Source organism: Dermacentor silvarum, chromosome 5 (assembly GCF_013339745.2).
Source record: "Dermacentor silvarum isolate Dsil-2018 chromosome 5, BIME_Dsil_1.4, whole genome shotgun sequence".
Lineage (NCBI taxonomy): Eukaryota > Metazoa > Arthropoda > Arachnida > Ixodida > Ixodidae > Dermacentor > Dermacentor silvarum.
The window spans coordinates 164133313-164157043 of NC_051158.1; the positions used below are offsets into that span (position 1 = coordinate 164133313).

Below are 23731 nucleotides of genomic sequence, written 5' to 3' on the forward strand. Positions count from 1 at the left end.
AAAGAACATCCTCTATGTACGATGTGTAAGACTCGCCTGGCTGTTGTTGGCGAGTATCGAGGGTTTCTTTGCGATGGTAGAACGAACGGCCGGTGTACCAAATACTTGGCGCCAGCCGCTGCTTGAAGGCAGCCCAGTCAGTAAAGTCGATCGTGGTTGAAGAACCATGTCTTCGCCACACCCGTCAGGTAGAAGGAGACGTGGCGGAGCTTGTTAAGGTCGTCCCAACGATTAGCGGAACTGACTCGCTCGTAGTCGTCGAGCCAGTCCTCCACATCTTCTTCACGAAGACCAGCGAAAGAATGGGGATCACGCTGGTGGCTGCTGAGGATGTAAGGGTGGCTGGTGGTGTCAGAACGGTAGCGGTAGAAGTGGAGGTGGTGCGTCCTCAGACATGCTAGCGGACAGTGGGCCCAAGCGGCGGCCTGAACGTAGCTCCAGGGGGTAGACTGAGCGGGCAGACGACTGAGGATCGAAGAGCAACTCCACCACTTATGGCGTCTCTGTTGGCACGACGTTTATTCGGCCCGAGTACTCGGCAGCGAACCAGCATAAGCACACACCCGATGATGATGATCACACACAACTGAAGATGAGGATCGCGCAACGTAGGATGATGATGATGATATACAGATGAAGAGACGTGCGTAATAAACGCCCACATTAAAGAGAAATTAATTAGGTCACAAAGTGTTTGCTGTCAGTACAGCCCAGATTTAGCAATACAAAAAATGGAAACGCCCACATCGAAGTAGGCAACGCAGCTCTTGATGCCAGCATGCGCGGCATGTATTTACGTGTTCGCATGTTTGGCGCTCGCTCTACTGATGCAGGGCTTTGAACCACAGCTGCAAAATTAGGCTAAAGGCATACGCAGCCGTTGTTCGCGTAAACATGCTGAGCAGCCCGGGTGAATGTTCTTAAAATGCGGCAGCAGCGCCGATACGTGTGTACAACAGTGAGTAACATGTCTGTAAGTAACATTACAGTTTACTAAACATATCAAAATGATGCGGTCGGCATTCGAGTTATCCTACTGGCACGACTGAAGAAACGAAGAAACACCAACAGTAACCGAACCGAGTCCTACACAGCGATGGTTGATGGGAATCTAACGAATTCATTCTGCAACGACACCATGGCCGCACATCTACCTAGTAAGACTTTGTTGTTACCTAAGACAGGGGCGTGCTACAAAATACCGCTACACATCGAGTGTGCTGGAGAAAATAAATAAATGAATAAAACAAGGAAACTGCTCAACAGCTGAAACTCAATGAGCCTCGTGCACGTCACTCTTCAAAGCTAAAGAGCTGTCGATAGACGCCGAGTAAAGACATCCCGTGCTGGTTCTCCACCTATAGAACTTTCTTGTTTTGCTCTTTTCCAAAAATTAACTAACTTCACCGTACGTCACTCTCACCTGCGGTGAGGTGACGTCACCACTCGCCTCAGACATTTCGCGAGTCGCGACAATGGTTTGCTGGAGCGCCGGGGAATCGGACGTGTCACGTGATCGAACCCGGGGGAACTGTAACGCACCGCACTATACGTACAAGTCAGCGGAGCACGCTTTCGCGGGACTCCCCCTCCCTCTCTCACCCTATCAGCCATCGCCGTTTCCAGGTAGCCCATTGTGGGTTGGACGCAAATTGCGGCCTGTCGATCAGTTGCCCCGAAAAAAGTGGACCACGTGACTCAGAACACAACGCGTCCGACGGCGCATGCCGAAAACTGAACGAATTAACCCCGCGAGAGCTGCGCTCAGACAGCCGGGCACCGCGATCATCAATTAACGGGCGGGGAGTCGCCAGATGGGCGCGCATATTCTCGTCACGAGCGCGACTCAATTCCCGGCAGCGGCGGCCCTCGCGCGCGCAGGGTGTTTACAACGTGTGTAATAAACCGACTAGCGGCGCAGAGCTGCAGCTTCGCGCATAGACTTGGCGCCTGCAGAAAAAAAAAAAAAAAAAAAGGGTTGACGAACGACAGCTCGCAATTAGCGCGAGCTGCTCTCGTTAGACGAGCAGGTGGCGTCGTCGATATTGCGCGCCCCGCCGCCGAAGAGAATTGGGCGCCGCATAACTTTCGACGACGAAGACGGCGCCTGCGTCATCAGCGGGACCGCGCGGGCTACAGCGATACGAACGAAGAAAGTAGGAAGCACCGTCCCGCGGAAGGGTTAATTTCCACGTCGAACGTTTCAGGAAAAAAAAAAAAAAAAAAAAAAAAACTGGCAATCAAGTCACTGGCTTTATAGTCCGCAGGCGACGCACGGGCTATAGCGGACGCCATAGAGGAGGGCGGGGGGGGTCTCCGTAATGATTTCACCACCGGGAGTTCCTTAACGTCCACCTGATTCTTAAACACACGAGATTTTTTTTCTTTCTGTTTTATTTATTATAACCATTTTTTCTTACATTGCGTTCCCATCGGAACGCGGCCGCCACAGTCAAACATCGAACCCAAGACCTCCTAGACCACCACAGCCACTGAGTCACCGTGGCGGGTAAGGCAAGAAAGACGTGAGTGGTCCATTTTCAGAAGTTACCGGTAAAGATTATTGCTCAACGGGGAGAAAGGGCGAAGAAGAGCACAAGTGTCAACGCATTGCTGTCTGCTCGTTCTGTCAGTCAATACTCGCAGCCTGTCTATACAGACGCAGAGGCTGCAACGTATCGGAAGAAAACAGCAACGCTGGCGACGTTCGTGACAGCCGCCAATCGATCGAAGGCAGTCTCCTCCTCCGCCTGGGCGCAAAATCGGGAATCGCAATGTTTCTCGGTTAAATGCGTCCGACGCCGACGTTCTCGGTATACGCGGGCACAGCTGTAGCACGTGTACACAGGCAAGTGGTGGTGCCTTCTGCCGTGCGGCCTTTCGCTCGCTTCTCGCAAGGCAGCCAGGACGGCGCGCCGGGCCGGCCGGCCTCGTTCGCCAAGTGTGTGGCCTTGTTTTCCAGAACGCCGAGAGACCGGCATTATACGGCAGGAGGAGTGCTGAGAAGGGACGGCCGGCAGGGAAGACCAGCATCCCACAAACCTGCTTCACCCCCCTCCTCACCTTCAACAGATCTCAGGGGGTGTCTGTTGTCTGCAGCGTATACACGTTCGATGCGAGCCGCCGCTGTCTGGAAGGACCCGAACGATGCACTCGCGGCCGGCACTTTTAACCGCATCGCGAGACATTTCAACTCCCTTGTGGCGCATAAAGGGTGCTCGCTTTCTCCCACGGCTAAGAGCCTCACCTTTTAACCATTTCTGGTCCAATGATCTCTGCAGGAAGCAGAACTCTTCTAACACAAGCATGCGACACAGTTCAAAAACACAAACGCCGAGCCCAATCCTAGAAATCTGAGCATCATGTACTCTATAATGACGTCACTTGTCAATTTGGAGTCGCAGCTGATATTTCGCAAATGACTACGCGTCGCATCCAGCTGGCGTTAGCACCCCGTCCCGTATCTTTGGAACATGCTCCGTAAGCTTATCGATCGCCTTGGTGGCCCGCAAAAATGGCCTTCAATATTTTGTGGCCACATTTAAACACCGTTGCGATTGTAAATTTAAGAAGTTGGAAGAACGATGTTACTGCCTGGGATACTTCCGATTTTTTTTTTTTTTTTTTTTTGGGGGGGGGGGGGCACCTCACGAGAAAAAACGTTCGATATGTTGCCAATAACTGCATGCAAGAATTTTTCCTTTCTTTATTCGATTTTGTCTTATTTTCGTACAAATGCGCAAGTATGAACTTCTCACTTCATAAAAGACGGATGAAGTTTTCTTCTTTGGCCGCTTCCTGCGTCACGTAAAGATGATGATAGCTGCGGCAGGCGACCCGAGCGAGAACTGCATGAAGTAAATTTTAATACCTATCGTTGGTCGAACTGTCGGTTCAGACATTTGCGCGCGCTTCAGGTCGGTCAGAATTATATCAGTTTCCAACCGCGGCTTCTCAGTCCGCAGGTGTAGTTTGAGCTCGCTGTCGAGTGCGATAAATTTTATGTATAATAGCGGTGTAAGCCACGGGAGAAAACAGCGTCCTTAGTTATGTAAAATTCTTAGACTGATATGCACCGGCGCCGGTATAAGCACTTTGTCGAGGATGATCAGAACTCTGTACAACGCTGCCTCGGGATGCGAAGATTCGGTTTTAGGTGGGCTGCTTGCTACACCCATATAGCATACGGGGGACAAGCAGCGTCTCGTTGTGTCGTGCCTTTACTCCATCTTGGTACTACTCTCTCCTCGTAGCAACCTCAGTATGTCCTTGCCAAAACTGTCATTCGTAGTCCGTTGTCACGTTTTACCAATGTAATCCAGTGTGCGCCACGGGACCTTACAAGGCATGCTTGTTCGCCACCAGTCGAGGAGATTTCAATGACCAAATAACAATACAAATTGCGACAAATCCGCAATTGCGATAACAGCGCTGCACACCACTTTTCTTCAATCACTTTGCAACGAGCATAGGATAAATTAGGTTTAATTTACAACGTTATAGCGTCTTTCTTCTTTAATGACTGCACCGAAATTAACTCGAAAAGTACCGTCAAAAGGACAAAATGTGCCACGCCCGTTCTTTACAAGCTCGATCAAGCGGACCAGTATACGAGGCCAGCAAATTCCGTGGCCTCCCAAGATTTCCCATGCTGCGCTGAAGGTGATGCAGGTTAAGTGAGTCCCAGGGTGGCCAGATTATGCCGGAAACATGTCCAGGCCCCACACGCGCAGTCTCTCGTAATCCCCGAGTGCAAAACTATGGGGCGTTGAACCCCTCACAATTAGCGCGCCACAGTTACTTTACTAAACAGCGCGGTGCATTTGGCCCGCATACTCGCAACACTATACAGTGCACGTGCACGGAGCACACCCGTTTCCGAGGCGCATCTAACCGGCGCAAAAAAGCAGCAAAAGAAAAAGAAAAGCTGGCAGGAATTCCGCCCGCGCACGTGCGACGCATGCAGCAAAGCGCCGTTTTATGCGCCGGTGTTCACACCGCTAACGCACGACGGCCCAGCACACGCCGCCGCGGTCAAGTCCCCAACCAGCTGGGGAGGGGGTCTACGTGCTCGGATTTCAATAAAGCGCTAATGAGGCGGAAAATAGAAACGACACGCCGCGGTATACCTCCAGCCGGCATCGCGGTCCCATTCCGTATCCTCCTTTATTATGTATGTTTTCTTTTCCAGACTCACCTATACCCCGTATAGAGCTGAGATAAACGCTAACCAGCGGTCCTATATATATACATCTGGACAAGGTATGCGCTACGCTTTCCGGGATTGTTCCTTCCTTTCTTGATTTAAAGGAATACTGACACGACATCTTGTATGTACCTTGATTTTGCGATTGGATAGTAGCGTAAATCAAGGTCACCGACCTATCAACTACAGAACGATTTGCCGGCAACTGTCAAAGCGCCCTAAATAACTTACTGTGATACAATGCTGCTTTGAGCAGGCCACTTTCGGTGTCGGTAACAAGGAGGCCGATGCCTCATGACGTCATCGCTCTGTTCCTGCTATCGCTGCTCCTGCCACAGCTAACGCAACCAGAAGAAAGGGGCACACTTGGATTATTATTATTATTATTATTATTATTATTATTATTATTATTTATTATTATTATACATGCCATCGTACATAGGTTTATTCCTGCAAGTCGCTGCGAAATTTTGACCTGCAAGATGGCGTCACAATAATGTCGATGTCGCTAGTTCCGTTATATCGAGAGCAATTTTATTATCTAATTAATACATCATGTAAGCGTTTGCCAACCTTCATATATTTTGCCAAATGTGATCCTTTTATACGCGAGAAGTGCGTGGTAAAACTTCTGCAATTGTCTTTCATTTGGCTGGGCTGCCACGCGGCATAACGTCGGAGTGAAATGACATATAAGCATCGAGTCCCGTTTCACGCAAATACTATACAAAAGCAACTTCTTAACTGTTTTCTCCATCGATCATCGTTCGCAGTCTTCTGGTTGGTGGCTCCTCAACTTCACACCCCCAAGTAGAGCGAACCACAAAAGTTTACGGACCACGCAATCTCAGAAAACGTTCGATTCCCGAGCAGCCTGTAGCAGTAGCCAGTAAAATTGCATACGACAACGTTGCTAGCATTTTATAGTATTCTAGTCGAGGCCCGAAATGCAAATACCAGGCTGCGTTGTGAGCCTGCGGAGATATTCGGCTTTCTCTCAGATTTCGTGGTCCGTAATATTTTGTGGCTGACTGTGCACTCTCGCAGAGTTTGTCCCAGAGCACGTCCGAAGCAGATGGCGGGCACGCAGTGCACATCGACGCAGGGACAGAGCACTTCGCGTGCCCCGGATATAAGAAGTGATACAAGTTGAAAAATACCACTCGGTGCGCCTTTAATGGCCACGAGTTGTACGACCAGTCACGTAGTCCCAACACTCGCGCTCCGAGACTTGCACACATCGCGGCGTGCACCGCGGCCCTGTTTCGCAACGCCGCCACCGACGGGGGGAGACGCGGCAGCGCCGCCGGTAATTACATGCTAATGTATGCAACGACCGGACTTCCTCGTCCTTCCACGATTCCTCCGGGCGCGTAATACCCCCCCACCCCGCCACTCGGCGTTCGATGAAGCGAACGCTAAGGGATTCGCGCATACGCCACGACAGGCACTTCGAACTTCGCCGAAGATAAGGTAAGGTTATGGGATATTCAGCGCGCGTATATGTGCGGCTTGGCTTTTCGCAACCGAATCCTCGAAGCAGCTCGAAACCGTTACAAGACGAGTATACGCGCGAGTTATACAGGAGTGGAGATCGCGAAACGTTGCGCAACTTGAAACAAGGCTCGCGCGCTGGGAATAGTAAAGGAAGATCCGTTATGCGGCCGAGCCACGGGGGTCTTTCGCCAACTATAGCGGCCCGATCGACAACTTCTAGTAATGCGCACCGGCATTCGCAGGGTGTTGGAAAATTTCCTACATTTCCCGCTTTTCCGACGAGTTACATTTTCTTTTAAATCACAGTACATTTAGCACAATTTTTTTTTCTCAACTACCCCTATACTTCAATTCCGCTATTGCAAACACTGGCCCTAAAGTAATCAAAATAAATTCTGGGGCTTCACGTGCCAGAACCGCGATCTGATTGCGAGAGACGCCGTATTGGGGGGGACTGCGAATTAATTTTGACCAACTGGCTCACGCGTTCTCTCGCATTCCGCCTCCACCGGAATGCGGCGGCCACGGCCAGGGTCGACCTTTTACTGAGCAGCACAGCGCCGTACAGCCACTGAGCTATACCGCGGTGCAGTGGCGCTAAAGTGGCTAAAATAGCTAATTGTGGCAGTGTCACATAATTGCATAAAGTGATCCGCCGAAACGACACACATGCCACGAACAATATTAAACGTATATTAGTAAAGGACAAAAAAAAAAAAAAAAAAAAGTTCTTCCGCCCGATGTCTGCAGGTTTCGCGGACAAAATGGTGCCAATATTGTGTGCTCCCAAATCAACCAGTTGTCGCGCATTCTATCCAAAAACATAATAGCGCATAAATGTCTAGAGTGATCGCTGCTCGTTTAGAGGATATAGCCGCAAATATAGTTACAAACATGATAAAATAGTACAAGTATATAGGCAAGGTTAAGTGCGGTCGAACTTGAAAGGTTCAAAGCTACAGGCGTGCTTTCGGCTACGCTATTTGACTTATCGGGTGAAGTGACTTATCATTTGAGTGCTAAAGGGACTTTAGCATGCAAAAATACTAGCACATACTTACAAGTAGCCCAGAAACAAAAGACGGACAAGAACATCGAACGTGAGTCACTGAAGTTTCTAGTTTATATTGTCTGAATTAGGGGTGTGTAATATTCGAAACTTCTGAATGCCGAATCGAATATTATCGGATTCGATTCGAGGACCGAATCGAATATAGTAACTCTTCGATTCTCGAATACTTCCCGTCGACGACTGCGCACAGATAAATCACAAAATTAAAGCAAAATGCGTTTTATACCATTCACAGTGATCATCACTTACTAAAGAACTCTGAGTCACTTAGGGAGCAAGAATTTTCCGGAAATTTCGGCAGCGGGCATTGTTTCGAGCAATTTATAGATCCAGCACCTGTGTCCACTCATCGGATTAACTCTGAATAGTACTAGGGGTGTGCGAATATTCGAAACTTTCGAATAAGGAATCATATGGTGTACTATTGGATTTAGTCTTGGAAAGGAATGGCCGGAAACTTGCTAACCTTGTGAACATAACGATTTGAACATTGTTTTTAACAATTCTGAAAATGGCTGCTTCTTATTTCAAAAGTGTTCGATATTCGATTCGCTTCTGGCCCTTTACTCCGTCGTATTCGATTCGGTCACAGAAATCACTATTCGTAGATTAACTAATTAGTGGCTCCACGCTGTTTACGTCGGCAACCGCCTAGGGCCTTTTTCCTGCTATGCCATTATTACCAAAATGTTCTCGCACCATGCTAATCTATATTAGTTCACGTTCATGCACCGCAGGAAATAAAGTTCCCGGATGTGCCCCGTCAGAAAACGCTTCAGCGGCTATTGAAATTTGCTTCGAACAACCGAAGCTTAAATGACTTTTCCAAAACGGAAATTACGCGCTATGCCGTAAAGATAAATAGGCAGTAGGTCATCCCAATCACAACCTCCGAAGCATTACGCCGACGAAAGGGCAAATACTCGACATTTTGAATACGAATCTACTGTTTCTTCGAATGACAGTATTGAATTATCGAAAAGTGATTCATATCCCTGCCTAATATTAGGTTATGGCCAAATATAATGACTTACTGCGAATATTGGAGTGTTCCTGCCATTCGAAAATTTTAATGTATATAAACCTAGGGCTGCTTCATTGCTCGTTGCAAGCGAACTGTAGTGAGCTTTCATTTTTTGCCGATTTCCAACCCTGCTCAGTCGTACGGATTCCCAAATATATCGTCGAGTCTATCGACAGAATTATGTCCCATCGTTTGTATGTCTTCGAGCGAAGCTTTTCTATGCACACCCTATCCCGGGGTTTGGCGTAGGCAACGTTCCTCGCCGAATAGACAAGTAGAGTCCCTTGTTGAGTACGTGCTCGCGTCATCAGGTGCTGCTACCCTCTATAGCCAACTGAAACAAGCTGGGCGTCATTTAGATTCCCCGTTTTTTCCTCTTTCACTCATACCAGCTTTCTTCTTCGGTAGAAGAATGTTCCGTATCCGATTGCGTACAGATTATTCGCATTCGATAACTTCACATTTCGAGCACGCGTACAATATCTAGAAACTACAAGCACACACCAAACGCGTCTGAACGTGCGTTGTAGCGCGCCACACCGAAGATCAAGAAAGCCGGAAAGAATTCACGCCGCGAGTCGAGAACGTCAACAAAAGTGGGACAAATTACAAGTGCCGGAAGAAAGGTCCATCAGGCCAGAACAGAAGGCAACGTATACCGCAGACACGTTCTGGGTGGCATTTAACGCGAGCCCAGTTTCGACGCGGCCGCCAAGTGAAATAAGCTAGCTGGCCTAGTTGGTTCGGATTGAGTTAATGCATTTTGCAGCCGCGAAAGAAATTGTCTATAGCCGATCATTGGCGAAGGTGAGGGCGCACACCAGATTTTGCAGCAACACGCGTTCTTCGAAGTTATCCGCAAGGAATCGGGCGTACGGCATAACAAGAGAAACGCGATAACTGCGCGCGTGACGTCAGTATCCTCGTCACACGCACAGAAAATAATCTCCGCAGCGTGTTTCAAGCGCGCATGCGTGACCTGCCTTGCACGGCTTTTGGTGCTTTCATGTTACGCCTGTTACCAGCGTAAGTGCGAACAAGGTGAAAACGACTAGCCCCCGTATTCAGAAATGCCACTTCGCTTCAAGTCCGTGCTTGACTTAAGTGACGCCTATTGTGAACACGCCGAAGCAAACGCAATGAACGTCCAGGGCATGTTCACAATAGGCGTTACTTAATTCAAGTCAAGCACGGACTTGAAGCGAAGTTGCATTTCTGAATACGGGGGTAGGATACTTCGTTATCGCTTTCAGCTTTGCTTACGCTCGCAACTGCGGCTCCGTTCAGGTTCCAAAACGTACGCTTGGCACACCGATTTTGGTCTGCCGACTGTTGGCGAGAGCGTTGCCTTCCTTTAAACCGTTGGCCACAGCGTTTGCCGTCCTGCAAACTACTGTCGCCACCCGTGTGCAGACCTAAATCGGTGTCGTGTCGGCCTAGTGTGAACGAGCCTTAACCGACTGCATTATCGCACTCCCACGTAATTACACAAACTAGGTGCTTTAACTTGTTTTCATTCGTCCGCGTTTCAATTCACGCCGATAGCGCACACATAATATCGTCGTTTTTGAAAGTGAGCTACTATAGTTGATAGCGGTCGTTCTGGTCCTGTCTGCGTCTTCCAGTTCGTTCGGCTAAAAGAACGCGTTCTCTCAGTTCCGTTGCGAGTTTCGATCGTAACGCTGTACACGGGCGAGTCGAACGGCAAGAGATGCAGCGGCGAGAAAAGCGACCACAGCGAACCGGCCAGCAGTCGTCGTTGAATCCACGCGGCGGCGGCGGCGGCTGGCAGAATCCGGAAGGGCCCGTCCTAGTTTCTCGCCAAGGCTTTTTCGCCGGCCTCAAATAGGGCAGCAGCAGCCGCCGCCGCTTCGACGACGTCGACCGCCTGGCCCCCCCCGATCGCTGGCTCGCTCACCGCGGTGGAGGATTCGCGAGCGCCTTCGTTCTGCCACGAAGGAAAGCCAGGGGGGGGGATTTGAAATCGAGCACACACGCGACGGGGAGAGAAGGCGCGCAAAACTCTGGCTGACGGACGGGGTTCTATGGAAATTGCGCGACGCGTTTGATTCTCACCGTGAATAACGTACGTGACCTATGCCGCGACGAATGGTAACCCAACAACGTAAGGCGTTCAGGAGGTTTTTTCCATGTTTGAACGACATCGACGGGCGATTATGAATACGTAGGCGACCAGCCTGGACCGAGTTGTTCAACACGATATCCCCAGAGCCGAGTGAGTTCACGAATTTCGTGCGAGGAGAGTGCCAACGTTTTGCTGCGGCTGCCGGAAGAAATAAAATGCGAATGCGGAGAGAAAAGAACGGGAATAAAGTGAGCATTGGGAGGACAACCAACACTACACAGTCGGCACCAGTGGCGTTGCCAGGGGGTGGCATACCGGGCACGTGACCCCCCGAAATCTGTTAGTATGCGGTCTTCCCCAGCCTACAATACCCCCCTACCCCGAAAAAAAAAAAAAAAAAAAAAGAACTCTGTCTACGCCATTGGTCGGCACAGCAACAGCAGACAAATCTAGTTCCAACTGTCGCTAAGTCCCTTCGAATGCAAAATAACGATCCGCAAAAGTCGTAGTTCATTATTTCTTTGTTATTACTAATCAGCTTCTGTGTCTCTTTTAGCCAGAAGTAAATAACGGAGATATCACAGCGCCACGTATAGTGTCACCCTGGAGAGAACGAAACAAGTGGCGAGACCGACACGTACTACGCGACACGCTCAAAGCGGCGCACAAGGATGAGTTCACACGACACAGTGCTCGCCAGCTGATGCATCACAACAGCTGTGACGCGCGAGGCGCGGGATGTGCCGCGGTCGTCGCCGCATCGCTCCGGAAGAGGAGGGAGAGCAGAGGAGCATCTCCTCCAGCTGTTCGCGTGCCAAAACAAAGCGGCTCCTCGGTTACAAATCGCCGCCGCCGCAGCAGCGCGGGGTGAATGAGAAAAAAGGATTGAAGCCGAGTACTCACCGATCATGAGCAGGGAGACGGTGAGGTGCTCGCGGCCGGTCGCCTTGAGCGCACCCAGCACGGTGCCCACGATAGCACAGCACAGACCGACGAACGCGATCATCACAATGAACCACCGGATGCTGACGGTCTGCGTGACCAGGACGCCGCAGCAGTGCTTGGGCTCCACCACCTCGGTATCCACAACGCAGCGCGGCGGCCTAAGCCTCGGCGGCGGCGGTAGGTGCCGCCTGGCCGACGACGAAGGCGGAGGAGGCAGCGTAGCGTACGGCGGCGGCAGGTGCGCGTTCAGGATGTCGGGGAGCACTTCGTGGTGCGGCGGCGGGGCCGGCCCCGGCTCCAGCCGGGTGGCGCCCACCACGACGTCGTTGCGGTGTCGAGCCAGCGTGGCCGCTCGTATCCCGGGCCCTGCAGGGCGTCCCGCGACGCTCGACGAAGAAGCGACACCACTCACGCCGACGGCATCCTCGCGGATGGGTGCCTCCCGCGCATCGCGGCTCTCCGGAGGAACTGGCCGGACGCCGCCGCGCTCGGCGCCGTGGTTCGCAGCGTCGCCGCGCGGCGACGCCACCGGGCAGCAGCACACGCAGGGCAGGTCGAGGGCCCGTGACGTCATCAGAAGCGCGGTTGCGTAGGTCGGCGGCTCGCTGTCGTCACCGACGTTGGCATCGCGCTGCGGCGGCAGCGCGCGCTGCGAGGGGCCCTCCTCGCTTCCTTGCACCGCCGCAGTGGCATCGAACGCTTCGTTTTCGCATCCGCCGTCAGATGGCGGCAGACTAATTACGGCTACGTTCAGTTCCTCTTCGGCACTGCGTGCGGTCTCGTCCGGTGCGGCACGTCGCCCCCTCTTTCGGAAGGCGGTCCAATTATTGCGGCGCAAAGGCCGGAAAACGGGTTCGTCGTCTGCGTCGGCGGCCGCGAGTGCGTCGTCTGCTGCGTTCGTTCGGCAGGCCTTCATCGTGGGCGGCGTGCAACCAAGAAAAACAAAAATTCCCGCGCGCGGCGGCGCGTTGGTGGAACTGGGGTGATTTATGCCTCAGGAGGTCAGCGGACACGCCGGCCACTTGTGCCACGCTCGTCGAGCCGCTTGCGAAGAGCGCCGCCTCGAAAGAGCGACTGTATCGGAACCATTATCTCCGGCCGCTGTCTGCCCGGCGCGGCCGTCTTGTCTGCTGGATTTCCTGAAATGAAATAAATCGGGGCAATGTAATGCGACGTTGGAAAAATATAGACTCTTACACCGCGCGCTTACAGAGTCCCTCGGCTGCGCTTCATAATATCCGTGTAATACCTGCCTGCAAAACGGTCGGGGTCAAGATTGTCGACACTCGGGTCAGGTCAGGCAACGCCCTCTGCGGTGTTCACAGGGGAGAGCTGCGCTAACCGACTGCCACGAATAATGGCAGCATCGTTCTGAGCCCTCGGATGTTTGCAGATAATACATAATGTGCCCCAGCACGCACGCGTGAAGTTTAAAAGCTCGTGCAACAATGACTCGGGAATAAAAGCAAGCGACTGTAACAACTTTGCCAACTGACAAAAACGCGCTTTCCTCCGTCTTTGCACCTGAAGAAATTCTTTAAAAATTTCTTAAAGAACGTGCGGCGTTTGGAAATGCAGTGGGACATATAGATGACATAAGAAATAAAGGGAGCAGGAAAAAAAAAAAAAGAAGAAGAACGAGTGGGGCTGATTGTTCTTAGTACGCAGTGCCTAAGTAATATACCAAACGGCAGAGCTTCTCAAGGTATGCAGAGCTTATTAGAAGATCAAGCATGGCGACTACACCCCGCTTTCCTTATGGCCATGAGCACCTGTTCCAACCCTGTGACTTTTAGATGCAAAGCATCTTATGGTCGGGGCTATGTCACTCCCTCCCTCCATCCACCCATCCGCCGTGCGGCGTCCACACCCGTACTGCACATGCGCATCCTTCTCCCCCTCCTCTCCTTGTCTCATCTCCTCTCCTCTCCGATGCTCCTCTCCTCTCCGGATTGCGCAACGAATGGCAACACCTGCGGCTCCGCGCGCGATAATGTGAAGCAGCTTAGGTTAGAGGCGCGACGGTAGGCGCCCCAGAGACACCGGCAACAGTCACGAACGCCGCGTGCATTCGATGCGAACGCGGGCAAAACGCCGACGGCGTCGACAACAGTTCTGCGCGTTGCTGGTGCTGCTGCATGTCCAAGTTTATACAGCTGATAAAACTACCTCGAGTCGACCCCATGGCTGCTTCGCATACTACTACGGGAAGATGGTGTAATTTTTTACTTCACACTTAAATGCAGTGAAGGGGACTCAGTCATGCAGGCTAAGATAAAAAATAAGAAATAATAATGAACCATAGTCTTTTCTGCTACGGGACAGCGTCAAAACACTGTTCGGAATACCTTACGTTCGATTCCATGTAATGCAAGGTGTGATCAGTAAACTGGCTGTAACAACCTATAACGTTTGTTTTTCATGAGCGGAACATAAACATGTTCCTTCATAGTTCTTATCTTCAGAGGGGAACTGTTATTTGCCAACTGACGAAGAACACTATGAGATTGCTTACTAGTTTTAAAATTTGCACCCATACTGCATAGAATAACTATTTTAATTAGGTTACCAGGTTTAACATCCTTAACATAATCATACACTCGAATTTTACGTGCCAAAACCTTCATATGAATACGAGGCACGCTGCAGTGAAGGACTCCGGGTTAACTTTGACCACCTGGCTTTTTTTTTTAACTCGCGCACAATGCACGGCACACAGGGGCTTTTCCACTTCGCCCCCGTCGAAATGCGTCCACCGGGGCCAGGATTTGATCCCGTGACCTCGTGCTTAGCAGCACGACAACATAGCCGCTAAGCCACCACATTGGGTGGCTTCACATCCTGAAACTGCGCAGGGAGTTAAGAGCTAACTATCCCATAATCTCAAATACACTACTCAGCAAACAATTTTGAAAACGTATAAACTGAAAACAACAAGAAGATATAAACAAGCACTGCACGTTCTAACACATGCGAGCGATTAAGTAGTCTCATCACGGGCCCAAATGCTGAGAACAAACAACACAGGGTGAAGTTATGTTTGCAAAGATGGCGGTGTCTGCCGTGAAAGCCTCGTGTGTTCACAGAAATGGGTGAAGTGTGCTGATAAATATTTCTTTTTTTATCGTGAAATGTATCAAGTATACTTATATCTAGTGGCAGTTGCAAGCGAATTTATTATTTATGCAGGCACTTTTTTGTAATAAAAATTACTGAAAATTACAAATTGTCAGTAAACTAAATTATCAAGTTTAGAACTTAGTAATTCGGCAATGAAAACGATATCACAATTCTGTAAGCTACATGCACACCTAAAGCGGACAAACTTTATGTATTTTACGTGGCTCTCAAGTACACCATGCATTAATAATATGAGTACAAGTTTTGCAACACACTTGTAAACATTGTAGCAAATTCACGTAAGATGTAAATGGATATGTAAAGTTTGGCCAATTTAGATGTTATAACCGATGCAGTTACACAAGTGTGACATTGGTTTTCGTTGCAGAGCTACGGATTTGTAAACTTCGTGCTTCTATTTTGTTTAAAAACTTGCAAATTCTAGGCAATATTGTAAAAACATTCCAGAACCTAAAATCAAACTTCCGCTGCCTACAGCCACTAAAATTTAACTTTCTCTTTGAAATGCAGCAAATTTCATTCAAATCGATCCAGAGGCTGCATCATATAAGCATTTCTGGGTTTCACACGTATTCAAATAGGCCGCATTGGAGAATGCCCCGCGCTAAAGCTACCTCTCAAATTCATGAGCCTTTTTGCACTCTGACCTCATCGCAATGCGGCCACCGCGGCACGGAATCGAACCCGCCACCTCCTGCTTCACAGCAGAACGCCATATCAGCTGACGGGTAACTTGCCTGAGTGCACGTAACCGCGTGGATTAGGTAGCAAGTGTAACACGTGTATGGATGGATGAACGATAACAGGTACGGATTGAGCGACAAACGCGGTCGGCTGTTACGTTCGTTGATCTGAAGAGGACCAAGTGGAGCTCGCAAGGTGACATAATGGATAGATTAGGGCACTTGTTGCTGTGCTAGTTGGTTCATCTTATTACGCAATGTTGAGACGCAACCGAGGGCGGAAAAAGAAGTTCAAAACAGAAAAGAGCGCTGGACGCTCTTTCTTTACCTGAACTTTTTTCCCGCCTTCTGTTGCGTCTTAAGATCGCGTTATAAGATCAGGGCAGGGTTAATGCAACGATTCTTTTCCAATAGTCTGAGCGGCGCTCCGTCCATGTTATCACCGGTCCGGGCCAGCCGTGAACGGCCGGATGATAAGAAATAAATACAATCGGGCGAAATGAATCATTAAATTACACCGATGCAGGTAACCGGTTGTCTATATATGTCAGAGTAACAGAATGGGGGCCAAGGGAAGGAAAACGCAGAGGAGGTGAGAACGGCAGAAGATTTGGTGGCGAGATAAGATTAGAATGCCGATTTGCAGGCTGACGCAAGACAATTGGAGACCTGTTGGAAATGACTCCGTCCTACAGTGAACTCGGGGGGGTTTGACGATGCCGAAGCAACTTCCGGTGCCGTACCAAGACGTACCTGCACAACAGCAGAGACAATCAGTGCGCTGGTGGCATGACGGTGTCAGGGGAGCCGAACCACGAGCTCGTCGGCGCAGAGGCCGAATGCTTCGTCGGGTGCCCCCAGCACAGCCTCCGCGCGAGCGAGCAGCTCCCGATTGTGCGTCACTCACGACTTGTCGTTCCTGACGCTTTGCCACGGCAGAAAAAGCTGCGTTGCCTATCTATCATCATAGCCACGAAGGACAAAGAGGCTTGTGGTATAGCGGAGCGAACCGCTGTATCGCGATTTCAGAGGGCGCGCTTCATCATGGCACGATGACTTCGACGTAGTGGCCGTATCAGACTAAGTCCAAATAGGAGTCGCAGGTGGAGGAAGAGAAGGAGGGCGAAAATATTCGTGAAAAGAAAAGAGGAATGAATGAATTGAATGAATGAATGAATGAATGAATGAATGAATGAATGAATGAATGAATGAATGAATGAATGAATGAATGAATGTCAGAGCTTTATTGTCACGCTTAGTGCTCACGTGGGACCCTCTGTTCAAGGGTCTCCTAGGTTGCCTGCTGCGGCTTCCTAGGCGGCGTGGGGGATCCTGTGTGGTTTGTGTTGGGTCGAGATCGGCTGAAAGAGCTTGCCTCCAGCCCGCTACTCCTCACCAGCGTAAGGGGAAGGGGGAGGGATAATTGTGGGGTGACTATGCCAAAGTGCAATGAAGTTGTCCAAGACGCGGCATGTGCGCTATACAAATCCCTAACGCAGCGCGAACAAACAACGACCCAGAGAAAACACAAGAAAATCGACAACACGAGCGTAGACTATAGCAACTGATCGTGTCGAGGAAATGAATCCATACCATGTAGCTCAATTCAACGCAAGCTATCAGTTGTTTGTCAGCGCTGGCTTTGGCTTTTCTTCGTGAGCTGCTGTTAGTTTTTGATAAGGCGCCGTCCACTGATGTGTTGCAGTCATTGATCACGAAGATGAATTGAACAAAGTAGTGGGGATAACAACATCAGGATTGCTCTTCTCGTTTCCGGCTTTGGTGGCGCCAATCTCGCAGGAGGCTTCGGTGCAGTCCACCTGAAGGGTTTGACATCGCGAAAAGAGAGGCGAACGCAAGACGATATATCGAACGGGCATTTTTGGAATTAACGTAGGCCACACACCCGAACTCACGACAAGCGATTGAGAAATCAGCAAGCGACTCTGTGAAACAAACCCAAATACGTTCATAAAAAGCGGAAGTAGTCGCGTGTAGAGCACTGCACGGGCTCGGGCTTACCCGAAAGCCCGAGCCCGGCCCGGCCCGTGGGCCGGGCCGGGCCGGGTAGAACAGTATTTTCACCGGCTCGGGCCGGGCTCGGGCACGGCGTGTGCTTTTTGACTCGGGCCCGGGCCGGGCTCGGGTTTTTTGACGCGGGCCCGGGCCGGGCTCCGGCTTTCTGGTGGTGTGCATGTAACGTGCAGGGAGTTATGCTCGGATTTCTCAACTCTGAAAAACATTATTTTTCGGTCTCGGGCCGGGTTCGGGCCAGTTTCGAGTCGGGCTCGGGCCGGGCTCGGGCCTAAGGTAAAGGGGTGGCGGGCCGGGCCGGGCGGGTAACGTACATTATTTCCGGGCCCGGGCCGGGCCCGGGTCTCGCCATAAAAGTTTTGATCGGGCTCGGGCGGGCCGCCCAACGTAAAAACGGGCCCGGGCCGGGCCTGGGCTGGAAAAATCGGCCCGTGCAGTGCTCTAGTCGCGTGATCAGAATTGGTCCAGCTGAAAAAAAAAGAAGAAAAGAAAAGAAACAAGGAAAGAAAAAGAAAACAGCAATGAATACAAGTGAATGCGATCTCCAGAACTTAATTCATTTCGGAAAGCAGCACAGCTATACAATGAATAAAGCAAGCAAGCAAACGTAAAGCAACGACCAAAACGCAGTTGTGGAAAAGTGCAGACATCTGACGAGCACCAACAAAGAGATGCAGAAACCGGATAACAGAATGACCGTATACGAATCACACCAGTTACCGTCGCCTCGAACTTTCTTTAATGTTGGTTATGCGCTCGAGATGAAAAGTGCCCGCAAATTGTCTAGTCACCTGTATGTCTGTATTCATAAAACCACAAGGTAGTTGCATCGCCATAGAGCCCTTGAAAGAACAAGCGCCGGCCAATCGGTAATGCAAATGCGGCCGACCAATGAGAAGCAGCTCTTACGAGCAAAGGAATTCTAGGATACAATGCTGCATTTCTATGTCTGAAAACATGGAAGGAAAAAGAAATGAAAAAATCCCCGCCCAATGCACGGAGTGCTTGGTCGGTTAATGAAGCTGAAACGTGCGGCCCGGTTGTTTATCACTCGGTTAATCCCTGCGGTACATTAAAGTCTTTCTCAATTTTTGGGGACCTCTTTGTGTTTCTTAGTGAGGTTCCACACATGAAAACGACTTCACGGACGGTATGTGCCCGCAGTCCGCCGTTGTCGCTTTGCCGCTTGCAATTCTTCAAAATTAAATTGCTTCAAAATTAAATCTGTCTGCACGCAAGACAATCAATGGCTTATACCCTCGTAAACGCGGCCTCCGAATTCGAACGACAGAAGAGAAGGGAAATTCTACGTTGGAATGATGAGTGGCAACGGAGCCAGCTGTGGAAGACGACGACGAACGCGGGAGCAGTGGCACGAGCGCGTTCGCGCGGGCACCAACGAGCCAGCTGTGGAAGAAGACGACGACGCTCGAGCAATTGCTGATGATGATAATTTCTGCGTACAGGCGACAGACGGACGAATCGGCTAGCCACATACAGCTTCGCTGTAAAAGAACACTATAGGAACAAGCATGACATCAGGCCAGCCTTTAGCAAGCGAACTCTCGCGAAACCGTCCTCTCCACATTTTCTCTTTCCCGCGCCTCCAAATGTCGGCAAAACGCGTGACCTCCTAGTCTCGGGCGCGCTCGGCTAAACTCGGCTCAATATACCAAAAGACGAAGGACAAGAAGGGGAACAGCGCTGACTGACGACTGAATTCTTTATTAAGAAAGGCACACAATTATGTACATAAAGAAAACAATGGTATATATACATCACGGCGCATGACCAAGAAGAATGAGACACCGAATTAACAAAGGATTCAGTCGTCAGTCAGCGCTGCTGCGTGTGTTGCCCCTCTTGTCCTTCGTCTGTTCACGCTGTTGTCCTTCGTCATCATTGATAGAGACTTGTCTTGGAGCCCTCACGTCTCGTACATGACAAAGCGTTTGGCTACCATTGTGGACCTTCTCGCGTTTTTCGGCGGGAAGTCCTGGGGTGGAATAGTACCATCAGTGATGCAACTATATAAAGCACTATTTTTTAGCTTCCTGCGGTACAGCTTACCTGTACTAGGAAATTCTGTCTTCTTCTTTCTGGGGTTTTACGTGCCAAAACCAGTTCTGATTATGAGGCACGCCGTAGTGGAGGGCTCCGGATTAATTTTGCCCACCTGGGGTTCTTTAGCGTGCACTACAACGCAAGCACACGGGCGCTTTTGCTTTTCGCCTCCATCGAAATGCGGCCGCCACGGCCGGGATTCGATCCCGCGATCTCGTGCTCAGCAGCACAACGCCTTAGCTAACTGAGGCACCGCGGCGGGTGTACTAGGAAATACTTGCACTACAAATATCCCCAGACTCCAGAGTGTGCAAGCCCAAGCAGTCCGAACTTTTCTCGGTCTCCCAAAAACGTCATCGATTGCGACAATGGCCATTGCCAGAGACTCCCCTTTGACAGTCCACATTGCCACAGATGTCCTGAGGGCATACATCCGACATCTGACTCGGATTCCCTCACACAATCTTGCTTGCTTGCCAGCAGAGAGGCCACATTCAACATTTGGCAAAAGTATTGCAAGACATCAGTCCTACTTGCCATCGCAATTCATGCCTGATGCACGATTATCAGCCCCGTTGTGGTGTCTGCACCGGCCGCAAGTACATTTGACAATTCCGGGCATCAAAAAGAAAGCTGGAGCGCCGTTGCAAGCTCTGAAGCAAGCAACTTTGGAACACATTTACAACGTCCATAGATTCCGGCAACATGTCTACACAGATGGTTCGGCAAAACTCAACAGCTCTGCTGCGGCAGTCCCGGCAAAATCTTAAGAAATAAAGCTAGAAACTTCATCTGTTACCACCTCGACGGGTGCGGAACTTACAGTACTCCGTGCTGCACTCGATTTCATTAATCAGGAACCACCGCAACAATCGACAGTTTTTAGTGATTCCAAGGCAGCCATTCAGCGCATACTCGTACAAAGCCCAATGCGCCATGGACCCAATGAACACCTGGCCTCAGAAATACGAGAGGTATATCATCGCAGCCATGACAAGGGACACAGCATAATCTTTCAATGGCTTCCAGGACATTGCAACAACAGCGGGAATGACCACGACGACGAGGCCGCGCAATCTGCACATGAAAGTGGTCTACGTGTCTTCATTCCACTTTCGCGAACAGACGCTGCGGCTGGACTGCGATTGATGTCCCGTGAATGTGCTTTGCCCCTGTGGAACTCGGACACTTTCACCATGTGCCGTTTGCGTTCGTTGTCTCCGGATATGCGGATGCATCTACCGCCTGGATTACCACGACGGGAACAGACCATGCTGTACCGTATGTGGCTAGCTTTGCATTTACAAACTCGTATGCCTTCCTTATTGGAATGGCCAACAGCCCCACGTGCGACATGTGCAACGGTGACGAGACGCTTGCACACATTATCTTTGTCTGCCCGAGCTATAATGCCGAAAGACAAGTGATGTGCAGAGTGTTGGACCATTTGGACAATCGTGCAATAACGGAACTAAAAGCTTTAGGTCAGTGCTCCGACAGAACATCCGCGCTGAAGGCATTACTCGCGTTACTAAGGTTCCTGTGGTCTACGGGCCTTCACATTAGACCTTAAGGACGCCGCCCCCTACCGCTCTATAGTGTACGCGGTTTGTTTGTGCTCGTCTCTCTTTCTCTCTCTCCTCCCTTCCACTCTCTCTCTTTTTATCCCCCTACCCCTTCCCACGTGCAGGGTAGCCAACCGGAACTACATCTACTTAACCTCCCTGCCTTTCTATGCATCCTTTCTCTCTCTCTTGTCCTTCGTCTGTTCGTACCGACTAGCCCAAGCCTCCACGGTCTATGCTATGTGCAAATTTTTTCCCAATATGTACGAGTACTTGTGCAAGCCTGGTCATTTCCTGCAACGCATATGTTCAATGTAATGTTTATTTTGTTAATTGCGACGTGCGAATGGGGCAGCCGCACGTAGCTGCCGCGCCGCTGACTCTTCGGAAGAGCGCGGGTTAGGACATTATAAAAAAATTTGCCTAAAATTGAGTGGCTTTTCTAAAGAATATAAGAAGCTGTTGAAACTGAACAGGAAATCTTTAGAATGTGAAGGAACATTTATGCCTGGGCTAGCGCGGTGGTGCGAGACACTAAATCTTACCACGACATGGTCGCGTGCTTTGGTGGGCTTCAACTTTACCACCTTCTCCCAGTTTCTTTCCTGCATGCCTCAGAAGAATCTTAGTATCCTTCAGTATGGTCGCATCCGTTCGTCCGCTTCGTCTTCTGTAGATCGGTTTCTGCGTCACATCGCATCATGCAAATGTACCCACTCAGCCAACTCTTGCAACTCGTCACTCTAGTGCACCGAACTACGAACGGAAGGTTTGCAGTTTGAGCGGGTACGGGCGGCGGGGGGAATGCGATACTGGAAAGCCCGCTGTGGTTATGTTGGGGCGGAGCGGGATGATTCGAGCAGAGCCAGTACGCAGATCCTCAGACAAAATAAATAAATAAAAAAAGAAGCAACCGTTGACTTGCCCGGACGTGCTTCGGCGTTGGCTTGCGCACAAGTGGGGGGACCTTGCCGTGGGCCGCCCGCAGAGTGCGAAACGAAAATTTAGTTAGATGCACGTGTAACAACTGTCTTTACGCCAATTATGGTGTGGATCTGGCATAGAGCTTTGTATACTTTGAGAGTAAAATAATATAGAATTACACTGAAAAGTATTCGATTCAACGGGAGATTGCTTCACTGAATCGCTTTTTACATTTACCACGTTCGCTGTAGATCGTTCGGAGGGGAAGGGCGCCCGCTAGTCGGCATTTCAGCTGTGTTAATCCCAAAAAGTCAAATTTGTTACATCGCTTTCTAGGCGTCGGTCCTTGCACCCGAAAGAACCTTTTATGACAAATCAGCAGTTAGCCCATGAATGACAATATACTACGCTCACTCTGAATGTGCTGTAAATGTGGCACTCAGCAACGAGAGTTAATTTCTTACCTTCTTTCGATTTTGTGTTTCTTGAATTTGGCGAGCGGCATACCGCATCTAAGCTAGTACAGAAGGACTAGGAAGCGTTAAATGCTTTCGAAAAGAAACGAAGCACATTAGTACATAGTACAATTGTCATTTGAACGTAAATCTAGTTATTACGGAGGGTCTCCGTTGCATTGAGAAATCGCGAAGCTGCGGAGTTTAGTGTTCTTTTTTTTATAATTCGAAAGGCTATGTTTTCACGGCATGCTTGCTCCATCCGACGAATTTGCATACGAAGCGGACCGCGAACGTGCATTTCACAATATATGGCTGCTACCAACCGCGCTCGGTGGAAACTCAAATGCGCCGTCGAATAGCCACTGAAAGAAATCTCAGAAAAGCGGTTTCACGAAGCTTCGAGTGTCGGGCCTTATACGTGCACGGAGCTAATTGATAAGTCCTCGGAATAGAGAACGTTGCTCAGCGAATACCATTATGAAAGTTATCTGACGCTCCTCTATATGGTCCAAATGTGCAATATAACACCGCGGAACGTATCGATACTTGTTGCTGTGCTAGTTGGTTCATCTTACACCGCAGAGGAACACGAGCTGTCTATCAAGAATAAGATTAGTGCACATTTACATATGCACTACGATTTTCGCACGTGTGAGGCAGCTCTTCTCCATATCCGGATTCTTGGTAAAAACAAAGGCTCCTTGGCACAGGAATTAATGGAGGCGTATTTCATCAACATGAAACGGGTCGTCTGTTTGAGCGAAACGGCTGTGGCTTTACGCCGCACCGAACGCCAGTTTCTGCACTGTATGATTGGATAACGATGCAAACTTTGACTGAGTTCTGTGCGCGGACGTGCGTGCGCACATGGCCACATTCTCCTATAAATGTGAGCCCGTCTTCTTTCAATAAACTGGTTGCAAGTGACGCTCTTTCCTGTCCTGAAGCGTCTTTCCGCCCTTCCATGGTTGCGTCTCAACTTTGCGGTATAACACTGCGGAAGCCCGCCGCAGTATCCTAGTGGCTATGACG

General features: G+C 50.1%; 1 protein-coding gene across 2 annotated transcripts in view; it reads right to left on the reverse strand.

The window, feature by feature from the left end:
• Window positions 1-23731, reverse strand: part of LOC119453852 (uncharacterized) — a 234869-nt gene that overhangs the window by 205364 nt on the left and 5774 nt on the right. The window contains exon 2 of one of the 2 annotated variants that reach the window (XM_049666890.1): window positions 11789-12969. The exons of the other annotated variant lie outside the window; for it this stretch is intronic. Within the exon in view, the coding sequence (XP_049522847.1) occupies window positions 11789-12746 (958 nt within the window). The 5' untranslated portion in view covers window positions 12747-12969. The remainder of the gene's footprint in view (window positions 1-11788; window positions 12970-23731) is intronic. 2 annotated transcript variants of the gene reach the window in all.